The following is a 25,388-nucleotide window of genomic DNA, read 5'->3' as shown; positions in this document are numbered from 1 at the left end:
AATGGGCAGTCTTGCTCTGAAGCACCCTACTGGGTTGACCAAGACTTTGTTAGATCTGCATCAAGGTCTGAGGCTTTCTCTGCTCAGTCCTGCTTCACAGCCACTTCCTTCATAGGTTTCAAATCTGCATCATGGTCTGAAAGTTTTCATTATTTTTTATTTTAATCTTAATTTTTTTTTTTTTGAAGTGGAGTCTCGCTCTTGCCCAGGCTGGAGTGCAGTGGAGCGATCTTGGTTCACTGCAACCTCCACCTCCTGGGTTTAAGTGATTCTCCTGCGTCAGCCTCCTGAGTAGCTGGGATTACAGGCACCCACCACCACACCCAGATAATTTTGTATTTTTAGTAGAGACTGTGTTTCACCATGTTGGCCAGGCTGGTCTTGAACCCCTGACCTCAAGTGATCTGCCCGCCTCAGCCTCCCAAAGTGCTGGGATTACAGGCGTGAGCCACCGCACCCAGCCTGGTCTGAAAGTTTTCTGTGCTCAGTCCTCTTTCCTCCCCCTTTTATCTTTAGCAGTAAACCTCTTGTACTCCCAACTCTCTCATCTGCTTCTCAGAGGACTCCAAATGACACATATCACTTCCACTGGTTATTTACCTAATTTGTCTCTGAAATTGAAGTAAGGATTATTTAATTTCCCTTTTTAAACTCCCTTTTGACTCCTCCCAGTATTTTTTTAGGTCATCAATTTCACCCACCCCCAGCACCTGCATCTCCTCTAATGCCCATCTGTATTAGTAAAAGGCACCACTATTTACTCAGTTGCTTTTACATCTTTCACATTTAAGTTTGTGACCCATCTTTTGGGGAAGTGGGGGGAATGGAGGTGGTATTGTGTGAGATAGGAATCAGACAATTAAAAAGGAGTGACTTTAGTAAGGCATGAATGAGGTCACAGGTAATGCGGGTCAGATCATGTAGGGCTTTGTTGTAAGTCATTAATAGGTCATTGAAAGGACTTTAGCTTCTACTCTGTGTGAGATGGGGGAGTCATTGGAAGGTTTTGAGCAAAGGAGTAATATCTGACTCACTTTTTACCAGGAACATTTTGGCTGCTCTGGAGAACAGACAGAGGGCAGATAAGTTGGAAGCAGGAAGACTAGTTGGGAGAGTATCACAGTAATCTAAGTACAAGGCATTGGTAGCTTGCACCAAGATGATAGCAGTGAAGTTGTTAAGAACTGGCTCATTATCTGGGGGCAAGACTCAAGCAATGTCATTTTATTTTGTGAAAGCTCCCTAGGAGTTTCTGGTACACGTGAGGGTTGAGAATTTGTGTTACCGTTTATACATTTTTATAGGAATGCCTGGACTTAAGATATATAGACATCTTCATCAGCTTAATTGAAGTGAGTAGAGAAGCATAGTGATTAATAGCAAGTACTTTTACATCTGACCAAGGTTTAGACCCATGCTACTTATTCACTGTGTAACTTTGAGCTTTATTTTTCTCATCTTTAAATGCAGTTACCGGCTGGGCGCGGTGGCTCACGCCTGTAATCCCAGCACTTTGGGAGGCCGAGGCGGGCGGATCATGAAGTCAAGAGATGGAGACCATCCTGGCCAACATGGTGAAACCCTGTCTCTACTAAAAATACAAAAAATTAGCTGGGCGTGGTGGTGCGCACTTGTAGTCTAGCTACTCAGGAGGCTGAGGCAGGAAAATCGCTTGAACCTGGGAGGTGGAGGTTGCAGTGAGCCGAGCGAGATCGCACCACTGCACTCCAACCTGGTGACAGAGCGTGACTCCATCTCAAAAAAAAAAAAAATGCAGATACCTACTTTGTAGGTATATTTGTTATGATTAAATGAACCAATGTGAATTAAATGAGCTAGTATCTGACATATTCATACTTAAAAAGTAGTAGCTTAAAGAAATCTGACACATGAGATGATAAAAGTGTTAGGATTGATAATGCTCAGTGTTGTTGAGGGTGTGGAGGAATAGGTCCCACTGTTGGTGAGAATGTATACAAAGGGCGGTTCAGGAATATCTATCAAAATTTCAATTTTCTTGACCCACTAATTCTCCTAGAAATTTTATTTGTGGAAGCATTCACACCTATGTTCAGATATTCAGTGCAGCATCTTTTAATGGCAAACAGTTGGAAATAATACTCCTAATAAAGGAATAAATTGTGATATATTCATTTATGGAATGCTTTGTGGTTATGAAAAATAATAGGTAGGTCTATACATATTGTCATGGAAAGATCACTAGTATGTATTTTAGTTTTTTTTTTTTTTTAAAAAGCAACACCAGTATATCATTTGAGAGTACTTAACATCCTCACTATTTGAAATCTATAAGATTATGTTCATTTATTACTTATATGGATTTTTATATGAGCTCATATAAAAGGTAGGCCACAAGGCCGGGCGTGGTGGCTCACGCCTGTAGTCCCAGCACTTATGGAGGCCAAGGTGGGCAGATCGCCTGAGGCCAGGAGTTTGAGATCAGCCTGGCCAACATGGAGAAACCCTGTCCTCTACTAAAAATACAAAATTTAGCCAGGGCCAGGCGTGGCTCATGCCTGTAATCCCAGCACTTTGGGAGGCCGAGGAGGGCAGACCACTTGAGGTCAGGAGTTCGAGACTAGCCTGGCCAACATGGTGAAACCCCGTCTCTACTAAAAATACAAAAATTAGCCCAGTGTGGTGGCACGTGCCTGTAATCCCAGCTACTTGGGAGGCTGAGGCAGGAGAATTGCTTGAACCCCAGACACGGAGGTTGTGGTGAGCTGAGATTGCTCCACTGCACTCCAGCATGGGTGACAGAGCAAGACTCTGTCTCAAAAAAAAAAGAGCCGGGCATGGTGGTGCATGCCTGTAATCCCAGCTGCTACTTGGGAGGCTGAGGCATGAGAATCGCTTGAGACTCTGTCTCAAAAAAAACAAAAAGAAAAGAAAAGAAAAAATAAAAGGTAGGTCGGGCACAGTGGCTCACACCTGTAATCCCAACACTTCAGCAGGCCAAGGCAGGTGGATTCCCTGAGCCCAGGAGTTTGAGACCAGCCTTGGCAACATAGTGAGACTCTGTCTCTGTTGAAAATAAAATAAAATAAAAGGCAGTGATAGTAATTTCATAAACAATAATACTTATCAAATTATTATAGTGCCCATGTTTTAACAGTATTGAATGCCTCATTATAATAACATTGTTTTCTGTACTATATATCTGTTTTTAGACATTTAAGGAGCTATAAATTATCTTAAGATAAATTATAGATACCCCCAAGGATTTCTATTAGGAAATATTGAAGATGCAGTATATTGCATAGTTTCTGTCTCTACTTGACTAACAACCAGATGGATCGGTAAGATGAAAACAGATGAAATAAATTTTTTAAAAAGTGTTTTATATATGTATATATTCTGTTGGTGTGCTTCTAGGAATTTGTCCTAGGCAAATAATCCAACAAGTACATAATGACAAATATACAATAGTATTCATTGCAGTGTTTATAATAATAATAATAAATGGCACATAACCTAAGTGACCATCAATAGGTATTAAATAATTTATGATAAACATAATGAAATATTATGTAATAATTAAAATAATTATTTAGCTCTGTAGTTATTATCAGATAAAACCTACAGTCTACTAAGAAGGGAAAATAAGTTTACTACATTATATATAATATCTTCTCTCTACAGATTGTAAGACTGGAGTAGTTAGGGAAAGTAAGGAATAGAATAGATTTGGATAGACAACATATAGAAGAGGACATTTTAAATGAGCATTTCCCAACCTTTTTGGAATCACATTTCTTAATTTTAAAATTTTATCAATTTGCATCGTATATGGTAAAAAGTGGTTTTTAAGTAAAAAGTATTTTATATCAGTATAATACTTAAAACTGCTTTCTGAACCAGGCACAGTAGCTCATGCCTGTAATCCCATCACTTTGGGAGCCCGAGGTGGGTGGATCACTTGAGGCCAGGATTTCGATACCAGCCTGCGCGATATGGTGAAACCCCATCCCTACTAAAAATACTAAAATTAGCTGGGCGTGGTGATGCATGGCTGTAATCTCAGCTACTTAGGAGGCTGAGGCACAAGAATCACTTGAACCCAGGAGGCAGAGGTTGCAGTGAGCCAAGATCGCATCACTGCTCTATAGCTTGGGTAACAGAGCGAGACTGTCTCAGGAAAAAAAATTTTGCTTTATACATTTTTGTTCTTTGTTCTACAGAATCATTTTTGGCTCATAGTAAGGACACTTTCTAATGATTAGAACTGTTTAACAGTTTAAGATTTCAGGCATTGTTTGTCACTGTGTGACCATTTATCATATATGCTGAAAATAAACTTTAGGTCTTACCTGATTTACTGATTTACTGGACTTGACAAGTAGCAAATTGATTTATGGCCCCGTGGACAAAGTTCATTCCCTGTTCCTGAGGGTCTGTGGAAATCTCTTGTAAGGAAAAGTAGTGTCATTTTTTTTTAAATTTCCAAGTTATAAAATTGTATTTCACAGTGTTTAGGAATGCCATAATTTGTGGCATTTTTAAGGTGTATACTTTATTCCCACATAGGCCGAATACATCAAGCAATGGTAACATCTTTAAATGAAGATAATGAAAGTGTAACTGTTGAATGGATAGAAAATGGAGATACAAAAGGCAAAGAGGTAAGATCACTGAGTTTAATTTTATTCCTAGTCCTGCAATCAAGATTCTGAATGTAAAACAAAACAGAAAAGTACATAATGTTATTTTATTTAGTGCATATATTTTTATTATTCCTTGAAAACTTTCAAATGATTAAAAATTTTCACTTAAAGGTAGATTCCTCCTGTATCTCTTATGTGATTGCACATATCAGTCTTAATTATTTGATAAAATATACTATTCTTTAAGTCTAGCTCACACAGTTTGAAAATGTGCTATTATATTTAATTATGTGGTTCTATTGGTCACTGTGTTGTTAGCAATTCATAGAGTCAAGACTATAAAATGATATTTTAAGAGAGATTCTTTAAATTTGTGGATTATAATTCTAAATCTCATTTGTAAGGCTAAGGCACTGTATTCTTTTTTTTTTGTTTTTGAGACAGGGTCTCACTTTGTCACCCAGGCTGGAGTGCAGTGTCATGATCATGGCTTACTGCAGCCTTGACCTCCTGGGCTCAAGTGACCCTCCCACCTGTCTCCAGAGTAGCTGGGACTACAGGTGTGCACCACCACACCTGGCTAATTTTTGTATTTTTTGTAGAGATGGGGTTTCACCATGTTGCCCAGGCTGGTCTCAGACTCCTGGGCTCAAATGATCCGCCCACCTTGACCTCCCAAAGTGCTAAGATTACAGGCATGAGCCACTGCACCCAGCCGAGTTACTGTATTCATTAGGCTAAAGTAATTTAAGAGTTATTTACTTCATCAATTTACTTGAAAAATAAAAGGTTAATTGTCAAAATATACTCTCAAAAGACTATGTGTATGTGTTGTGAACAGATTGACCTGGAGAGCATCTTTTCACTTAACCCTGACCTTGTTCCTGATGAAGAAATTGAACCCAGTCCAGAAACACCTCCACCTCCAGCATCCTCAGCCAAAGTAAACAAAATTGTAAAGGTTAGTGATGAAAATTCAGAGTGCAGGACACTGGGAGAGAGCGGGAGTTGTAGATGTGTGTGTGTTCTAGTTTGAAATTGGTAGGCTTTGAAGAGTTTAAGAATTGATTAATTTGCTTTTTCTGCCATCATATTCATATATATACATACATATTTTCAAGGATTGAGGTTGTCTAATTCACAATTATGACCATCGTTGGATAAGGTCTTAGAAATTTCTCACCTAATTAGTATTTTTCCTGAGACTAAGTTTCTCAGGAGATACAGATCAAAACCATTTGCTTGGTGTTTGTTGAATGAAGACATATGACTTTGACAAAGGCATAATAGCTGTTTCTTAGGAATAATAACTACCAACTCTGATAGTCTTTTGAAATTATAATTCTGCTATTTGTTTCTTAAAGAAAGATGGGAAATGATAGTGTAGTTCACTTCTATATTGACTGTCATGATATACCTTAAAACTGTGCTAAATCCTCCCTAGCAGTTTTATCTTTATAAAAATTAAAAGCACATTATCCTTCTGGCTTTTAAAGATAATTCTCCTTCCTTTCTCTCAAGACCTTTCAGTATTAAATTTTTGTTTCAAAATACAACTCTTTTTAAAACAGGTAGTATTGCAAAGTTGTTGAATCTGCGGTTCTTTGTGTTCATTTCAACAAGCATTTGTGGTTTTGTTGTTGTTGTTGTTTTGCTTTTTTACATTGTGCCAAATACTATGCTGGACAAAATACAAAGATGAATGATGACATGGCTTTCAGCCTGTAGGAACTTGATATCTTTCAGGGAGGACATAGATAAGCATTTAAATATAGTATAATAGAAGCAACAAAACTTTGTTTCGTAAACTATGCAGTTGAACATGAGGCATATTTTCAACTCATGAGTTTAATCATATTGAGAGTCACCACTTAGAGGTTATTAGTTACCACTTATAAATGGATTATTTTTTATATTCATCTTCAAAATGAGGGATCTTCATTGGAGGATTTTTGTAGTTTATTCTTCCTGGTATATCATTAGCAACCTTTACTGTACATTAGAATTACCTGGAATAGATTAAATCAGTATATTTTAAAAATAAATATTTATTTTAAAAATAAGTATTTATTTTAATTATAAATAAGTATTTTTAAAAGTATTAAAATAAATCAGTATTTTAAAAAATACTGATTTATGGGCCCCATTCCCAGAGATTCAGTTTTATTTTACCTAAAGGGAGACCCTGGCATCAGTTTCCTTTTAATAGTACTCATCCGATTTGAATGTGCATCCAAGGTTAAGACAACTACATTATTTGATATCTTTTTTTGAGGTGAATAAAAGGAAGTCTTCATGAATGAATTAGAGGACCAAAAGTTTGCTGCCTTAATCTGTACAGTGTTCAAGTCTTAGAAACTCTTATGAAACCTTTTTAGGATAACTGACAATGTACATTTTATAGTATTCTGATATTTCAGTTTAACAAGGGGTTCTAAGCTGTCTAGAACTAATATTTTATAAATTACCCCCTATTATTCAGAAATGACATTTATTACATGGTTTTAGCAGCATAGTATGATGATTAAAACACATATTATTGTGAAGCTACTTAACCTCTGTTTCAGTTTCCTCATCGATGAGATGGGAATAGCAGTAGTAATGACCTCATAGGTTGTTGTGAAGAAAGTCCTTAGATCAGTGCCTGGCTCATATTAATTCCTGAATATTTTTGGAGGGTAGGGGAAAATATATAAAGGAACTTGAATATTGATAGCATTAATAGTAATTCATTAAGATTATAGTTTTTCTTCATTTTGTTTTATATTCTTACATGTCTGCCTACTTTTGTTTAATTGAAAGAAGCTCAGATCATGATACATATGAGGGAGTAAAGATAGAAAACATAATGAACATTTTTTCCTTTCATAGAATCGACGGACTGTAGCTTCTATTAAGAATGACCCTCCTCCAAGAGATAATAGAGGTAAAGTAAAAATTTATCTCTTAATTTTGGCTATTGACTTCTTAGTATGTTCCTGACAAGGTAAATCAAAAGTAAACATTACCCTTGATGTTGGTATTTATTTAAATTCTACCTGGCTAATTTTAAGAGGTGCTTTTTTGTTTTGTTTTGTTTTTTGGTTTTTGGTTTTTTTTTGAGACAGGGTCTTGCTCTATCACCCAGTCTAGAGTACATTGGCATGAACACAGCTCACTACAGCCTTGACCTCCCAGGGTCAAATGATCCTCCTGCCTCAGCCTCACATGTAGCTGGGACCACAGGCATGAGCCACCATGCCCAGCTAATTTTTTGATTTTTTAGTAGAGAGTCTTTCCATGTTGCCTGGGCTGGTCTTGAACTCCTGGGTTCAAGTGATCCTCCTGGCTTGGCCTCCCAAAGTGTTGGGATTACAGGCATGAGCCACTGTGCCCAGCCTAGTGTCTTCTTGATTTCCTAATACAATATGCCAGTAATACTGAAAAATGATTTTGTCCAGGTGCGGTGACTCAGGCCTGTAATCTCCACACTTTGGGAGGCTGAGGCGGGTGGATCACCTGAGGTCAGTAGTTCAAGACCCCCCTGGTCAACATGGTGAAACCCCGTCTCTACTAAAAATACAAAAAATTAGCCAGGCATGGTGGCGGTGCCTGTAATCCCAGCTACTTGGGAGGCTGAGGCAGGAGAATTGCTTGAACCTGGGAGGCAGAGGTTGCAGTAAGCCAAGATCGCACGACTGCACTCCAGCCTGGGCGACAGAGCGAGACTCCATCTCCAAAAAAAAAAAAAGATTTTAAAAATGTATGGGATGATGGCTGGGAACGGTGGCTCACCCCTGAAATCCCAGCACTTTGAGAGGCCGAGGCAGGCAGATAACCTGAGGTCAGAAGCTCAAGACCAGCCTGGCCAACATGATGAAACTCCATCTCTACTAAAAATACAAAAACTAGCCAAGTGCAGTGACACATACCTGTAGTCTCAGCTACTTGGGAGGCTGAGGCAGGAGGATCGCTTGAACCCAGGAGGTGGAGGTTCAGTGAGCCGAGATTGTGCCACTGCATTCCAGCCTGGGCAATAGAGTGAGACCCTGTCTCAATAAATAAATAAATAAATAATATAATAAAATAAAATGGATGGGATGAATATGAAATTATGAAATGCAATTTTTAATTCATCTTATTTACTAAATAATTTTGCAAATTCGAGAAGAATATTATGAGAAAGAAAGGAATGGGGAAAGAGTCAATTAGTTGGCTGATTTCACTAGCTAAAGAAGTTGAACAGACATAAAAATTGTGTAGTTAACTGAAGTCTCCCATATATTTTCAGCCAGGACATGAAAAGCATAATGAATTTATTTTCTACTGTTAAGTAGTTCAGAATTGTCTTTTCTGGCAGTATTATTTCTCTGTGTGTGGATGGTAGAACAGGATGGACAGAAGTATTAAATGAGAGATTGGAAGTGGAGGGACAGTCCTTCAGTTTAAACACTATCTTTTGAGTCTTATGTAAATTTATATTTCTTTTAAAATTTGATATTTATATTTAATTTTATATTCTTTTTTCCACTTGTATAATATCCACATTGGGAAATTCTCTGCTGAAGATTTGCATATTTGAGGAGCAAAGAGTGGGATTTGGAATATAGGGAGGGTTGAAGCTAAGTTTTTATTCTCTGTATATATTTGATTAGTGTACATTTTTAAAAATGAGAAGGCATGTAAAATTTATATTTTGCCGGGTGTGTTGGCTCACGCCTTTAATCCCAGCACACTGGGAGGCCGAGGTGGGTGGATCACCTGAGGTGAAGAGTTTGAGGCCAGCCTGACCAATATGGTGAAACCTCGTCTCTACTAAAATTACAAAAATGAGCCAGGTGTAGTGGCGTGCGCCTGTAGTCTCAGCTACTCGGGAGGCTGAGGCAGGAGATCACTTGAACCTGGGAGGCGGAGGTCACAGTGAGCCGAGATTGCACCACTGCACTCCAACCTGGGCAACAGAGCGAGACTTCATCTCAAAAAAAAAAAAAAAAAAAAATTATATTTTACACACATATTTTAGGAGGATTTCTTTGCAGTTTAAAGTTTTAAGACTTGGAGCGGTTTATATATACATATATATTTTGTTTTCACATATATATTTTAAAGGATTATTAAAAAACAAGCTTGGTTTTGGCTTTTATGTAAATTATTTAGATTGAATTTTGTAGCTAAAATTACATTGGTGAAAGCTAAGTCTGCACGTATTACTTTGAAAGCCTCTTTTAGCTTATGTCAGTTTATTGAACAGAATTATTATAAACTATATTATATTTTACATACATAAAGAGAAAACCTGGCAACTTACTAATGTAACTTTTAAGTATCAGGTTTTGGGGGCTATCTCTTCCTTTTACTAAGGTTAGCTTTTACTAATTTTCTATCCTGAATTTAAATTTTTTTTTTTTTACTTACAGTGGTTGGTTCAGCACGTGCACGGCCCAGTCAATTTCCTGAACAGTCTTCCTCTGCACAACAGAATGGTAGTGTTTCAGATATATCTCCAGTTCAAGCTGCAAAAAAGGAATTTGGACCCCCTTGTATGTAAATTATGTATCAAGGATTTAGTCATTTTAGGCATACATGCATTCTCTCTTGGTCATCCTTTTAAGTCCTCAAAGAGTAAACACTCTAAATACAAGCTTGATTGCAGATTTCATTTTACCACTGTGGAAAATTTAACTTCTTTTTAGTAGTCTGTTAATTGGGTTTTTTAAAGTATATTTTGGAGCAAAAATTTTTTTGTGAAATTATAGCAATGTTTCAGTTTGAGTTTAAAATTCTGGGCAGATGATAATTTGTCAGATGTTACAGAAGAATGTGTTGTGCTCCTTGATTCTTTGAATTAAAAAGTCTGTGTTTCTAAACCAAGAGATGACATGTATCAATATGTTTGAGTCATTTTTCTGGACTCTCATCTGTACATTGTCCTATTTTAGTTTTGGTAAAGCAGCTCATTAAGTAAAGCTCACGTAGTTGTTATAGGCATGCTTTGTCACTGTGTACCTTTTATGTGTGTGTGGTGAAGTTATACATAAAAAAAGTTTAATATTAGTACTCTAAAAAAGAAAACTATACTTCTACAGCTCATCTTTTCTTTTCAGCACGTAGAAAATCTAATTGTGTGAAAGAAGTAGAAAAACTGCAAGAAAAACGAGAGAAAAGGAGATTGCAACAGCAAGAACTTAGAGAAAAAAGAGCCCAGGTTCGTAACATAAACATATATTTTGTTTATGTACCAACCAGAGATTAGATTATATCAGTGAAGGTGATTGATGTGAACAAAATAATTAAGGCATTTTTTTTTTTAAGAATTTTAAGAATTCCTTAAATTGATATTGAGGAATAATATAAACTCTTGTGCAAATAAGTTACCGTAACACATTTTTACTGCATTGTTCTTTTCATGTTTTATTGGTATGTGTTAACGCTAAAATTTATTCCATTAAGAAAAAGCCATTGTGTTACAGAATTCTAATGTGTATGGTATAACATTTAAGAATTTTTATTTTAAAAAGACCTAAAAATACATTGGGAAAAATATCCAGTTAAAGTGCATGATTAAACTATAAATTTTATTATTGTTTTTCTATGGTTAGTAAGTTCACATGTCTTAGTGAAAGGGGGGAAATTCCTTGGATTTTCATTTATGCCACATATGAAGAGTGGATCTCTATTGTGTCCCCCTCAGGGTCCCTTCAGATGGTAGCAAGACTGTTTAATAGCAGTGGCAAAATTGCATAGAAAACTGGTCTTTTACTCTTCTACAGGTCTTTACATATTAGACATTTTGTTATTATACATAACTGCACCATTGTGCTTGTATGGCATCTATTACATTTTCAGAACTACTTTTCTCTAATAAAACATCAAGATTATTTATTTAATAGTATGTTCAAATGCCCTTAATCATGTTAAACTACCAGTTCAGATGTTGTGTTGTGGAATTGTGGACCTAGTATTATATCCAACCTGAATGAATCAGCTTTTATCTGAAAGTGACCTGAGAATGACCAGTTGGGTTTTGAAATGAATAATAAAACATATTATCTACTAATGCTTAGCATAGATGCCACCTGGTGTTTCCTGTGGGTACTTCATAATACTTACACATCTCTCTGTGATCTCTTAATTCTCACTTCACAGTCTGCTTCTCAGTTGACATAGGTGGTATTATTTCCTAGAAGAAGGTTAATTGAAAGTAAGTTTCAGTAACAGTTTGTAATTTAGTTGCATTCAAAACAAATCTGAATATGATGTATAAAAAAATGTGACTTCTTAGAATGATTAATAATTTATTGTTCAAGGCTAGGAAAGACTGTTGACTATTGCTATTTGTATCTTAATCTGAATTTCTGTTTTGAAGCCAAATAAATTGTAGTTGGCATTCAAAAATTTGAATTTTAAAGTTTTTTTTAAATGATCTTGGCTTCTGATTCCTTTAAGTTCTATGTTCTGTTGATTTGGGGCAGTTTTGTCATTACTTAGTATTTTTTAGAAGGTCAGCAAAAATAGAAAATGAAGACAAATGAATCTGTATTTATACTTTGCTGAAACACTGGATTAAATTAGAAGATGAATCTGATTAAATGAATTTTCCTAGAATTTCAGCTTTTCTAGAGTTATTTGCCAGTGGTTAACATGAGCATTATTTCTCTGTTGCTGCATTTTATAGGATAATTAAGGTATATGTATAACAGATGGATTTTTGAAATAGGTGAAGGGTAACTTCAATGAAGAGTCCTTAATTTGGAGTTAACAGAATGCATACCGACTAAGAGAATTGTGTTTGTAAAACACAATTTTACAAACACAAAGTGGTTCAGAGCTTATTATGAAACCACAACTATGAAACTATATATCATCAGTTTGAGTTTAGGCTTGGTTATGACAAATGGCACAATTTAATTTTAATTTTCAAACCAAATGTAAATGCAACAAATACATTATTATATTTATAATGGTGAATTCTCTCTGTCTTCTAATAGGACGTTGATGCTACAAACCCAAATTATGAAATTATGTGTATGATCAGAGACTTTAGAGGAAGTTTGGATTATAGACCATTAACAACAGCAGATCCTGTAAGATTCTTTGTAAACCATTATTCTGGAACTTTTTATGCTTCAAATAAAAACATGTGTTTGACACTTGCTAAATTCATATTGTGTTCAGCTATGTAGTTTTTCCTTTCCTTGTGGGTGCTCATTCCCCATATTTTAAGAAGAAAATCAAGAAATTATCCACATTAACGCTTATTTTCCATAATTTGGTATATGAGATATGCTCCCTATAGAGATGTCCTTCTCGAAGCAAAACCTCCCTGTCTTTGGAAGGGCAAAGCAACACTTAAAGGAGTGATAGCAGAAGACTCACTTTCCTTTCTGACTGTGAGTTATACTTTGATCTCAGTTCCAAGCTTATCTTTGTCTTGGGCTGTAGATCCCACCATCATTTCTAATTTACTATTGGTAATTTGTTAGTTTTAAATGTTACTCTGGCTTTTAACAATAAGTGATGGTTGTTGAGGGCTGCAGTGGACCAGAAATCTAGAACTGGAAAAAATCCTCTGCTGTTATTACTCAACTCCTTTGCTGTTGATGAATGAGAATTCATTGGACAGGGAGTGCCTTTTTTTTTTTTTTTTTTTTTGAGAAGGAGTCTTGCTCCATCGCCCAGGCTGGAGTGCAATGGTGTGATCTCCGCCTCCCAGTTCAAGCGATTCTCCTGTCTCAGCCTCCCAAGTAGCTGGGACTACAGGCGCCTGCCACCACGCCCGGCTAATTTTTGTATTTTTAGTAGAAACGGGGTTTCACCTTTTTGGTCAGGCTGGTCTCGAACTCCTGACCTCAGGTGATCCACCTGCCTCGGCCTCCCAAAGTGGGAGGCCTGTAATCACGCCTGGGATTATAGACGTGAGCCACCACGCCCAGCCGGGAATGCTTTTATAACTAATTTGTACTTATAAAAATAATCCATCTGACATAGCATATACAGAATGTGTTAGTTACAAAAAAGACATTTGTGTTAGATAGATGTATTATATAGAATTGAATAGAATTGTTGATAATACTTGTATCCCACATATTTTAGGCCTTGCTATTCCTTCATGTGTTTCACTTACTGCATTAGAGCTCACCCTTTAGGACAGGAATTGGCAAACATTTTCTGCAAGGGTCTTTGGCTTTGGAGCTATATGGTCTTTGTTACAACTACTGAACTCTGTCATTGTATTGTAAAAGCAGCCATAGACAATACATAAATGATGGGTATGACATTTGTTTCAATCAATGTGTGTCAGTAAAATTTTGCAGAAGCAGGTAGTAGCTAAATTAGACCCACAGGCCATACTGTGCTAATCCTTGCTTTATGTTAATTATTATTAAAATGAGGCATGTATTGGGAACAAAATTTTTATAAAAAATACTTATGCATAAGAATTGGCATATTTATAAAATAGTTCAAATTATTTGGCTCAGTAATCGTCTGAGAATCCTGTTTCTTGCCATAGTTATCTTTGCTAGCAACTTTCCCTATGATCAACCTATGAAAATATGTCACTTAGTAGAATAGAAATGTTGACTTTTGTTGTGTATAGCACATCTTGAAGTGGATAATACAGCTTTTTTTTTTTTTTTTTTTGAGACAGAGTCTTCTCTGTTGCCCAGGCTGAGGTGGAGTGGCAGGATCTCGGCTCACTGCAACCTCCACCTCCAGGGTTCAGGCAATTCTCGTGCCTCAGCCACCTGAGTAGCTGGAATTACAGGCATGCACCACCATGCCCAGCTAGTTTTTATATTTTTAGTAGAGATGGAGTTTTACCATGTTGGCCAGGCTGGTCTTGAACTCCTGACCTCAAGTGATCCACCCACCTTAGCCTCCCAAAGTGCTGGGATTACCCACCATGCCTGGCATCACAACTTCTTTTTTTTTTTGGTCCAGAGATAAAGTCTCAGTGTCACCCAGGCTGGTGGGCAGAGGCATAATCTCGGCCCACTGCAACCTCCACCTCCCAGGTTCAAGTGATTCTCCCACATCAGCCTCCCGAGTAGCTGGGACTACAGGCATGCACCACTACTCCTGGCTAATTTTTATATTTTTAGTAGAAATGGGGTTTCTCCATGTTGGCCAGGCTAGTCTCAAACTCCTGACCTCAGGTGATCTGCCCACCTTAGCCTCCCAAAGTGCTGGGATTATAGGAATGAGCCATCATGCCCGGCCTCCTCACAGCTTCTTAATGTGAACTTAATGCTACTAACAATAGTAGTACCCTCTACAGAATTATTTCCTAAAGTGATGGTTTTCCAAATAACAAAATAAGCAAGTTTCCATTACACTCAGAATTTTAGAAGTAATTATATCTGACAACCATTAAAATTTGTGCAAAGCTAATTTGTTTTTTAAGCTTACCTATCATTTATGCTATGTATAAATTTCTAAAACCCCTGGAGGAAATATTACATAATTTACGTTTTAGTGTTTTACATGACACTGATAATCACTGAAATAAAATACTTTTTATTTCTAGATTGATGAACATAGGATATGTGTGTGTGTAAGAAAACGACCACTCAATAAAAAAGGTATGGCACTTAATGAGCTCTAATAAAAGATTGATTTTATCTTATTTGTAATGTATTTTTATAATAGCAAATCAAATTGGTTTGAAAAAATGTAAATCATTTCCTTTGATTTGTATGTAACCATTATGCAGATTTCTATGGCTAAACTTGTCAGTTTGTTATTGCTCTGAATCATTGCCATTCTGAGTCTTGCTTCACAGAAATCTTGATTTTGTTTTTACTTTGCTGTTGAAATATTTTGTCTTAGTGAGTTGCATTTTTATGGGATATTATCTTTATATGTACAGAACTTACTACTTGTATCTTAGTTCTTACTACTTAAAATAATTTTGTACATGAACTCAAATGCTGTGAAAATTATTGGGCATTGATTTTCATTTATTCTTTTAGAAACTCAAATGAAAGATCTTGATGTAATCACAATTCCTAGTAAAGATGTTGTGATGGTACATGAACCAAAACAAAAAGTAGATTTAACAAGGTACCTAGAAAACCAAACATTTCGTTTTGATTATGCCTTTGATGACTCAGCTCCTAATGAAATGGTTTACAGGTAGGTAAATTCATTTTAAATCAGAATTTTGTTCTTATGCCATGTGGTCATCAGCACCTTGAAATTTACATTGATTGTGGGATATTTCTTAAGAGGTGCAATATGCTGTTTTATTCTGAGTTTAAACAAAGAGAATGTAATAAATGCTGTAATGAATATTAACACTTGTTCTCTGTAATGCTCCCCAAAATCATAGTTTCCATTACTATTTGCTAATTAGCTTATTACACATATATATACATATATATACATATCACACAAACCATGTATATGGATAAGAAATTTCGGGAAAATGTTAACATTACCTCTAGGAATAGGATATGATAAGAAGACTTTTAATTTTTACCTTTTAATCTCTGTACTAATAAAGAAACTTGAAATGTTTGTTTGAGGCATGGTCTTGCTCTGTTGCCCAGGCTGGAGTGCAGTGGCACGATCACAGCTCACTGCAGCCTCGACCTTCCAGGCTCAGGTGATCCTCCCATCTCAGCCTCCTGAGTAGCTGGGACCACAGGCATGCACCACCACACCCAGCTAATTTTTGTACTTTTTGTAGAGTTGAGGTTTCGCCATGTTGCCCAGGCTAACCTCAGACTCCTGAGCTCAAGTGATCTGCCTGCCTTGGCTTCCCAAAGTGCTGGGATTACAGGCATGAGCCACTGTTATGCCTGGCCAAAATACCTGTTATCAGTTAATTATTAATTTATCTAAATCTGTATTTAGTATGTATTGTCACTTAAGGTGAAAAAGTTCCGTACTTGTATTTAAATTTGTCATCTTTAAGCTTGGAGATAGTTTTAGTACATGAGATTCTTGTATGTTTTCTGTATTCAACTTAAAAATAATTCAAATTTATCTGTGTTATACATTGGTATCTCAAATTTTTATGCCAGATTTAGATTTTCATACGTAAGTTTGCAAACATTCATTTCTAATAATTATAACATCAGTTTTAGCAGTATTGTTATTTTGGTTTATCTAGGAATATTACTGTCTTTGTAATTGCTTGAATCTGATTGCCCTTTTTCATAAAAATGCCTAGAAAGGAAAAAATTAGAGTTAATGAGACTAAGAATTGAAGGTGTTACAAAGGAAATACTTTTGAGACCAACTCTTTTTGTCTTCACCAAGTGTACTGGGTAGTCAGTTGTAGAAAAAAAAAAGGATCAAATTAAAGGACATATGAATACTAGATAGAGATATTTGTGAAGAATATGTTTAAAGGGGAATCATAATTGTTAATTGTAGAATTTTTTTTTTAGCTTTCTGAAGAGTCCACTTTTCCTTTTCATTCCCTCTTTCTACTCCTGCCTCATAAAATATGTTTGACTTTTATAATAGTTTTTAAGAAATTATTACAAATACAGGCATGTTTCTGTGTGTATGATTTAGTAAACATTGTGTTTTTACCCTGTGTTTATGTTTCTTAACTTTATCAATATTTATCCTTCTCCTCTATCTCTTATACTTAACTATTATGGATTGAGGAGTTACATGTTTTTTTGTGGGTAGGGTTGGGAGGTAGGGGTTTGATCTACTTAGCAGGCTCATCCCTAGTTCTGTTTGACCAGAACTTTTTCCTGCTCCTTTTGTTCTGTACTTTCTTCAGTTTTGCCTTTTACAAAACAAAACAAAGACAGCAGTTATATAAAATGTTCTACTTGTAGATCTGTTTTCCATCTTTTTTTTTTTTTTTCTTTTTTTGAGGCTGAGTTTTGCTCTTATCGCCCAGGCTGGAGTGCAGTGGCATGATCTCGGCTCACTGCAACCTCCGCCTCCCAGTTCAAGCGATTCTCCTGCCTCAGCCTCCTGAGTAGCTGGGATTACAGGCGTGTGCCACCACGTTCAGCTAATTTTGTATTTTTAGTAGAGACGGGGTTTCACCATGTTGGTCAGGCCAGTCTCGAACTCCTGACCTCAAGTGATCCACCCACCTCAGCCTCCCAAAGTGTTGGGATTACAGGCATGAGCCACCACGCCTGGCCTCCATCATACTTTTTAGTGTACTGCTCAGGGGAAAAGTACTTCTTATACCTTCCCACCTTTTTATTTTAACTCTAGCAGTGGGTTATACCAATACATTTGAAATATAATTCAAGGCCGGGTGCGGTGGCTCATGCCTGTAATCCCAGCACTTTGGGAGGCCAAGGCGGGCAGATCGCCTGTGGTCAGGAGTTTGAGACCAGCCTGACCAACGTGGTGAAACCACGTCTCTACTAAAAATACAAAAATTAGCTGGGTGTGGTGGCAGGTGCCTGTAATCCCAGCTACTCGGGAGGCTGAGGCAGGAGAATCACTTGAACCCGGGAGGCAGAGGTTGCAGTGAGCTGAGATCGCGCCATTTGCACTCCAGCCTGGGGGACGAGAACGAGACTTCGTCTCAAAAAAAAAAAAATGTAATTCAAACCATAATATTTAGGTATCCTTTTCCTAAATTGAGAGTGTCAACTTATTAATAGAATTCATTGTCCTACAAGCAAATTTATATTCTTTTTGCTTAAGTATAAATTACTTGTCTAAATTCAAGGTAATCAACATTTTTCTATTTATTTAGATGGTCTATAGATAATATTTTTGCAGTTTTTTTTCCTCTATTAACTTTTTAAAATTGAGATTACCACTCTTGTTTATTCTGTTTCTGTTGAAATTATAATACTTTTTGTTTTTATTGTATATGCCTTATTGTGACCATTATTTATTATGGAAATATTGCTTGAAATTATGCTTTAAGTAGTTTAAGTAATTTTAGCATATGATATTTAAAATTCTTAAATCAATTCTTCGATATTATTTAAAATTTTTAACAAAGATTTGTTTAGAATCTTGCTATTAAGTTTTATTTATTAATAAAATACTTTGTATTACTCAGCATTACTATTATTCATCAAAATATTGGTGACACATTCTGACTGATGCATTTTATTTTTAAGGTTTACTGCTAGACCATTAGTGGAAACTATATTTGAAAGGGGAATGGCTACATGCTTTGCTTATGGGCAGACTGGAAGTGGAAAAACTCATGTAAGTAATTTATTAAAGTTACATTCTGGTACGAAGCTACAGTTTCTTTTCCTTATAGCTTAATTCTGCGAACTAAATTCTTAAGAGTTATTCCTGAGTAATGTCTGTTCTTTATTTTCTTTTTAAAATATAGACTATGGGTGGTGACTTTTCAGGAAAGAACCAAGATTGTTCTAAAGGAATTTATGCATTAGCAGGTAACTGTCCTTTTTCCATATAACTTGGAATATTCTTCTGTGGTATTATTCAGGTAACTTTGAAATAACGCTTTAAAATATTGTTCAGCAACTATAATGCTATATTAACTGTCTATTATGTCAATTATAGGTTATTAGATTGCTTGAAAAGAACTATAAGATTATATATTCACAATAATTTTTTTTTTTTTTTTAAGAAGATAAGAACTGTAGGCTGGGCGTGGTGGTTCACGCCTGTAATCCCTGCACTTTGGGAGGCCAAGGTGGGTGGATCACTTGAGGTCAGGAGCTCGAGACCAGCCTGGCCAACATGGTGAAACTCCATCTCTACTAAAAATACAAAAAAAAACTTAGCCAGGTGTGGTGGCGGGCACCTGTAATCCCAGCTACTCGGGAGGCTGAGGCAGAATTGTTTGATCGTTTGAACCCAGGAAGCAGAGGTTGCAGTGAGCCAAGATCATGCCACTACACTTCAGCCTGGGCAACAGACCAAGACCCCATCTCAAAACAAAAAAAAGAACTGTAAGATTGATTTTGAGGGGGCAGAAATCTTGATTATATTTGTCAGTGCATTCTAGCACATTGTTGGAGATTAGTCTCAATTGTTGAATTTCTGAACTGTAAAAAGCTACTAGCTATGGTATGAGAATAACCTCATTATGACCACCTATAATTTTATGCTATTTATAAATATAAATATTATATATAAATAAAAGTAGCACCCTTTTATGGAATATGAAAGAGAATAGCTTCTATTAATACTATTTTTTGTAAAATTAATATTCACTTTATTTCTCATTTTTATTATTGATACTGTTATCCTAGGTAAAGAGTAACTGATTCCTCTAGAAACAGAAAATTTGAGTTGCTTTTTAAAAATATTTGTTGGATCTCAATTTTCTGTATATGAAATTTTTGACAGCTCGAGATGTCTTTTTAATGCTAAAGAAGCCAAACTATAAGAAGCTAGAACTTCAAGTATATGCAACCTTCTTTGAAATTTATAGTGGAAAGGTAAGTGGGAACTTTTTTAATTTTAATTTTTTAAAATATATATATAACATAACATTTGCCATTTTAACCATTTTTAAGTTCAGTGGCATTAAATACATTCACATTGTTGTGCAGCGTTTACCACCATAATTTATGTGTATTTAGAACTTTTATATTAGAATTTATGTTATGAGATTTTTTTTAAAAAGTCCTTTGAAACTTTTCAACTTCAGTGTTGAGAATTCTTATTCTAATTATTATTTTAATCTCTGAAATAATTCTTAAACTCTGGGTGACTCATTTTTATAGAACTGATATTTTAATTGCCACAGGATCTCGCTGTGTCACCCATGCTGGAGTGCAGTGGCATGATCACAGCTAACTGTAGCTTCAATCTCCTGAGCTCAAGTGAGCTTCCCGCCTCAGCTTTCCTAGTAGCTGCGAATATAGGCATGCACCACCATGCCCAGCTAATTTGTTTTATTTTTAGCAGAGACAAGGTCTCACTATGTTGCCCAGGCTGGTTTTGAACTCCTGAGCTCAAGCCATCCTCCTGCCTCAGCCTCCCAAAATGCTGGGATTACAGGCGTGAGCCATTGCACCTAGCCTGTTTTTTACTTTAAAGCTAATTTTCTAATTTGAGTATGGTTTTTCATAGGTGTTTGACTTGCTAAACAGGAAAACAAAATTAAGAGTTCTAGAAGATGGAAAACAGCAGGTTCAAGTGGTGGGATTACAGGAACGGGAGGTCAAATGTGTTGAAGATGTACTGAAACTCATTGACATAGGCAACAGTTGCAGGTAAATTTCATTTTGATTAAGAAAGGAAACATCAGTTTTAGAAACTTTGGGTACAGTATAACAAAATGAGGATGTTATCTATCAATACATCTTGGAAGTAAAAATCATTGTTCATAAAAACTTGTGTTACATGTAAATGTGAGTGACAATTATTATATTGATACTACATTACAAATATATTAGAAATATGCCGGATTAAATTGTATGAATCTGGTTCTATTTAAGTGTTATAACTCAGTGTCTCATCTGTATTTAAAAGATGAAAACTAGCTAAATCGATGTTTTTGCTGCTGTTGTTTTAAATGAAAATAATGTGGTTTGAACATGTAAATTGAAGTTTTTAATGTATCAAGATGTCCTTAATCACATTGTAGAACATCCGGTCAAACATCTGCAAATGCACATTCATCTCGGAGCCATGCAGTGTTTCAGATTATTCTTAGAAGGAAAGGAAAACTACATGGCAAATTTTCTCTCATTGATTTGGCTGGAAATGAAAGAGGAGCTGATACTTCCAGTGCGGACAGGCAAACTAGGCTTGAAGGTGCTGAAATTAATAAAAGCCTTTTAGCACTCAAGGTAAATAAAATGTATTTTATCATGAAAGGTCTTTTACTTTTGACTTTAATTTTCTTTACTCAGTTGCAAAATAGTAGTACTTGTTTTACCTAACAAAAAGAGGTTTTCAAAATTCAGATGCTTGTAATGTATAGTGTGATTTTATTATACCCAGATTTTTTCCTTGCACACATTCTTTATTCTTTTTAGATGGGATAAAGGATATGTGAGTTAGTAGGTCAGTTCTGGGGCTACATAGGTAAACTCCAGAGGTTTTTTTTTTTCGAGACTGAGTCTTGCTCTTTCGCCCAGGCTGGAGTGCAGTGGCACAATCTCGGCTCACTGCAACCTCCACCTCCTGGGTTCAAGCCATTCTCCTGCCTCAGCCTCTCCAGGAGCTGGGATTACAGGCATGCACCACCACACCCAGCTAACTTTTGTATTTTTAGTAGATATGGGGTTTCACCATGTTGGCTAGGCTGGTCTTGAACTTCTGACCTCGTGATCTACCCACCTCAGCCTTCCAAAGTGCTGGGATTACAGGCGTGAGCCACCGCGCCCAGCCCAGAGGGTCTTAATTAGTCATATTTTCTAGGAGGAGGGCAACGAACCACTGAATTGAGCTAAGAAACAGTTTCTCAGAAAAACGTGGAATGGCTTTCAAAATGTTAGGCCAGGTTATTACATCTTTTCCTTGAGTAGAAAAGCAAAGGTTGGAAAGACTAAAATAAGGCATTCTGTGTTTTTTTCTTTTGGAGTGCCATGTTAAGAAATTAACTTTTTACAGTTATCCTACTGCCTGTCACTTTCAAACACTAGTCATAGTTTCCAGAAATATCTCTTGGAAGAATAAAGTAGGTTTTTTTGCTGTCATTTTTTATTTTCTTGCATTAGCATTTATGGGAACATCTACACTATGCTTTAAAACTGTTGGCCAGGCGCAGTGGCTCACGTCTGTAATCCCAGCACTTTGGGAGGCCGAGGTGGGTGGATCCCCTGAGGTCAGGAGTTCGATACCAGCCTGGCCAACATGGTGAAACCCCATCTCTACTAAAAATAAAAAACAGCCAGTCGTGGTAGCAGGCGCCTGTAATCCCAGCTACTTGGGAGGCTGGGGTAGGAGAATCGCCTGAAGCCTGGAGACAAAGGTTGTAGTGAGCCAAGATTGCGCCACCACACCCCAGCCTGGGTGACAGAGCGAGACTTTGTCTCAAAAAAAAATAAAACTGTTAGTAGAATTTTCAAAACTGATCAGACCCTTAAATGTTCAAGTTGTAGTAAGAGACCTTTTAAAATATGTTAATTAAGACTATCCTTTATAAGAAAGACTAATCTGTGAAACTTGTTTTCTTAATTTTCAGGAGTGCATCAGAGCCTTAGGTAGAAATAAACCTCATACTCCTTTCCGTGCAAGTAAACTCACTCAGGTGTTAAGAGATTCTTTCATAGGTGAAAACTCTCGTACCTGCATGGTAAGTTTATGTTTATTTTTTGTTTGTTTTATTTTAATCCTGAAGGAATAACTACACAATATTTATGGAAAATGTATTTGTTAGTGACAATTATTTGAATCCTTCTATTTTGAGTGATATGGTGATATTTAAGATGTGGTCCCTGCCACTCTGATAGAGAGGATTATATTGCAGTTATATAATTCCAGCATCTAGGTGTTATTGAGGGCTGGTCTTTCTTGATTTTCTTTTTCTTTTTCTTTTTCTCTTTCTCTTTCTTTCTTTTTGAGTATAGGTCACACTTTTCTTTATGGTCATATGTCTGGTAATTTGGGGTTATATCATGTGCGTTATGAATGAACATAGAGACTGGATTCTGTTATGTTCTTCTGAAGGTTATTGGTCTTTTGTATAGCAGAAATTTAACTAAACTTGCTCCAAACTCTTATCTCCCCTGGGCAACAACTGGAATTGAAAGCTTTGTTTAGTCCTTTCAGATTTAGCTATGTTGCTTATAGTTTGCCTTGTATAATATATGTCTAAGTCTGGAATCAGCTAGGGATTTGGGCAGTTTATATATAAAAGTTTGTCCCAGAAGGGAGAGTACCACACTCTCTGCAGCACTTTCCCTTCTGGGACAAACTTCACTTTTCCAGCTGCTATGAACTCCACTCCCAAACTATATTCTTTCATTTCTTAACCAGAGAGACTGCAAGTTTTCAGTCAAGTTTTAGTTGCCCTGTGTGACAGCAGCAAAGCTTGCCCTCTGTCAAAAAGCTGTTTAAAAAAAAAAAAGGTGGAGTGGGGGTCAGTCAGTACTATTCCCTTCCAGGTATTAACCTCCTCCATTTCGGCTGGAGTTTGATTGTTTTCTAGTGCCTTCAGAGTTTGTATTTTAACTAGACTTTATCTGATTATAGATATGATAACAAATAATCTTGGAGTTGAGGTATCATTAATAAGTCTTTATTTTTAAATAACCATGGTAAGATTAGACCTAAATGAGCTGTATGTCGGTATTATTGTCTTGATCATTTATAACATTTTGTTTACCTTTGCATTTTTTTTTTCCTGTAGATTGCCACAATCTCTCCAGGAATGGCATCCTGTGAAAATACTCTTAATACATTAAGATATGCAAATAGGTATGAGAGATAGTTCTCCATTTTGAAATTTGAGGGGAGTACAGCAGTACATAGTATAATTTAATATCTGCCTGGTGCGGTGGCTCACACCTGTAATCCTAGCACTTTGGGAGGCCCAGGCGGGCGGATCACAAGGTCAGGAGATCGAGATTATCCTGGCTAACATGGTGAAACCCCGTCTCTACTAAAAATACAAAAAATTAGCCAGGCATGGTGGTGGGTGCCTGTAGTCCCAGCTACTCGGGAGGCTGAGGCAGGAGAATGGCCTGAACCCAGGAGGCAGAGCTTGCAGTGAGCCGAGATCATGCCACTGCACTCCAGCCTGGGCAACAGAGTGAGACTCCGTCTCAAAAAAAAAAAAAAATTAATATTTGATAGGGTAAATCTTACTACATTGTTCTTTCAATTTTCAAGAAAAAAATGTTTTGCATATTATTCCTTAAGATGATAATATAGAATCATTTTGTCAAATTCTAAAAATAAGTGGAAATGGGTAATTTGGGAAGGGATTGATAACTTTAGTAAAGTTGGTCTTTTTATCCTAGAACAAGGTTTCCATTTCACTGTTTTATTTCCTAATATTTTACTGCATTTAAATCATGCAAATTCTTCTTATTACATTAAGACTCTGAAGTAAATGAATGTCAGGGGCCAGTTTGTATTTCTTCAATTGTTTTGGTATATATTGCATATTATTCCTGATAATATTAAATGCTCTATATGGGGAATCTAGGATTTGAGTAAGAAGTGATAGCACAGTTCTTTCTGGTGTTTTTTTTGTTTTTTGTTTTTTTTTTTTTTTGAGACAGAGTCTCGTTCTGTCACTCAGGCTGGAGTGCAGTGGTGTGATCTCAGCTCACTGCAACCTCCACTTCCTGAGTTCAAGCGATTTTCCTGCCTCAGCCCCCTGGGTAGCTAGGACCATAGGCATGTACCACCATACCCGGCTAATTTTTGTATTTTTAGTAGAGGCAGGGTTTCACTATGTTGGCTAGGCTGGTCTCAAACTCCTGACCTCAGGTGATCCACCTGCCTCGGCCTCCCAAAGTGCTAGGATTACAGGCGTGAGCCACCCCGCCTGGCCCTTTCTGGTGTTCTATATGGGTTACATTTTGTTATTCATATTAATAGTCTTATAAATATTATAAACATTATAACTGGGTTATTACAGATAGAAGGACAGAATGCATTACAGACTACTAAAGCAGTTTATTCTGTATAGTCATGAAATGCCTTTGGAACTTTGAATTATAATGGGCATATTTATATTTGATCCATAGTTTTTTTTTCCCACTGCTCTTGAGTGACTTTATTTACCACTGCTCTTATTTTGAATGACTGTTTAGTGTTAAATTTCTCTTCTCAAATGTTAAATTTGTGATTTTAACCTAGAGACAAAATTCCTCTTTGTAATCCATTTCTAGTATAGCAGTTCTCTTAATTCAAGTATAGCAGTTCTCTTAATTTTGCTGGATAAAAGTA

The 25,388-nt window shown here is 36.5% G+C and overlaps 1 protein-coding gene across 4 annotated transcripts in view; it reads left to right on the top strand.

Moving 5' to 3' along the window:
- Positions 1-25,388, top strand: part of KIF2A (kinesin family member 2A) — an 80,387-nt gene that overhangs the window by 36,514 nt on the left and 18,485 nt on the right. For 2 of the 4 annotated variants that reach the window (XM_003827415.6, XM_003827416.6), the window contains exons 2-16: positions 4,549-4,643; positions 5,467-5,586; positions 7,497-7,551; positions 10,022-10,144; positions 10,709-10,809; positions 12,593-12,688; positions 15,133-15,187; positions 15,578-15,740; positions 18,671-18,761; positions 18,895-18,958; positions 19,881-19,972; positions 20,610-20,752; positions 21,127-21,331; positions 22,672-22,782; positions 23,839-23,906. In XM_003827415.6, coding sequence (XP_003827463.1) covers positions 4,549-4,643; positions 5,467-5,586; positions 7,497-7,551; positions 10,022-10,144; positions 10,709-10,809; positions 12,593-12,688; positions 15,133-15,187; positions 15,578-15,740; positions 18,671-18,761; positions 18,895-18,958; positions 19,881-19,972; positions 20,610-20,752; positions 21,127-21,331; positions 22,672-22,782; positions 23,839-23,906 — 1,582 coding nt within the window. The remainder of the gene's footprint in view (positions 1-4,548; positions 4,644-5,466; positions 5,587-7,496; positions 7,552-10,021; positions 10,145-10,708; positions 10,810-12,592; positions 12,689-15,132; positions 15,188-15,577; positions 15,741-18,670; positions 18,762-18,894; positions 18,959-19,880; positions 19,973-20,609; positions 20,753-21,126; positions 21,332-22,671; positions 22,783-23,838; positions 23,907-25,388) is intronic. The other 2 variants (XM_003827417.6, XM_034960044.3) reach the window with 1 other exon arrangement.

The sequence above is a fragment of the Pan paniscus genome, chromosome 4 (assembly GCF_029289425.2).
Source record: "Pan paniscus chromosome 4, NHGRI_mPanPan1-v2.0_pri, whole genome shotgun sequence".
Classification (NCBI taxonomy): Eukaryota; Metazoa; Chordata; class Mammalia; order Primates; family Hominidae; genus Pan; species Pan paniscus.
This window is presented reverse-complemented; position numbering and strand designations above follow the sequence as displayed.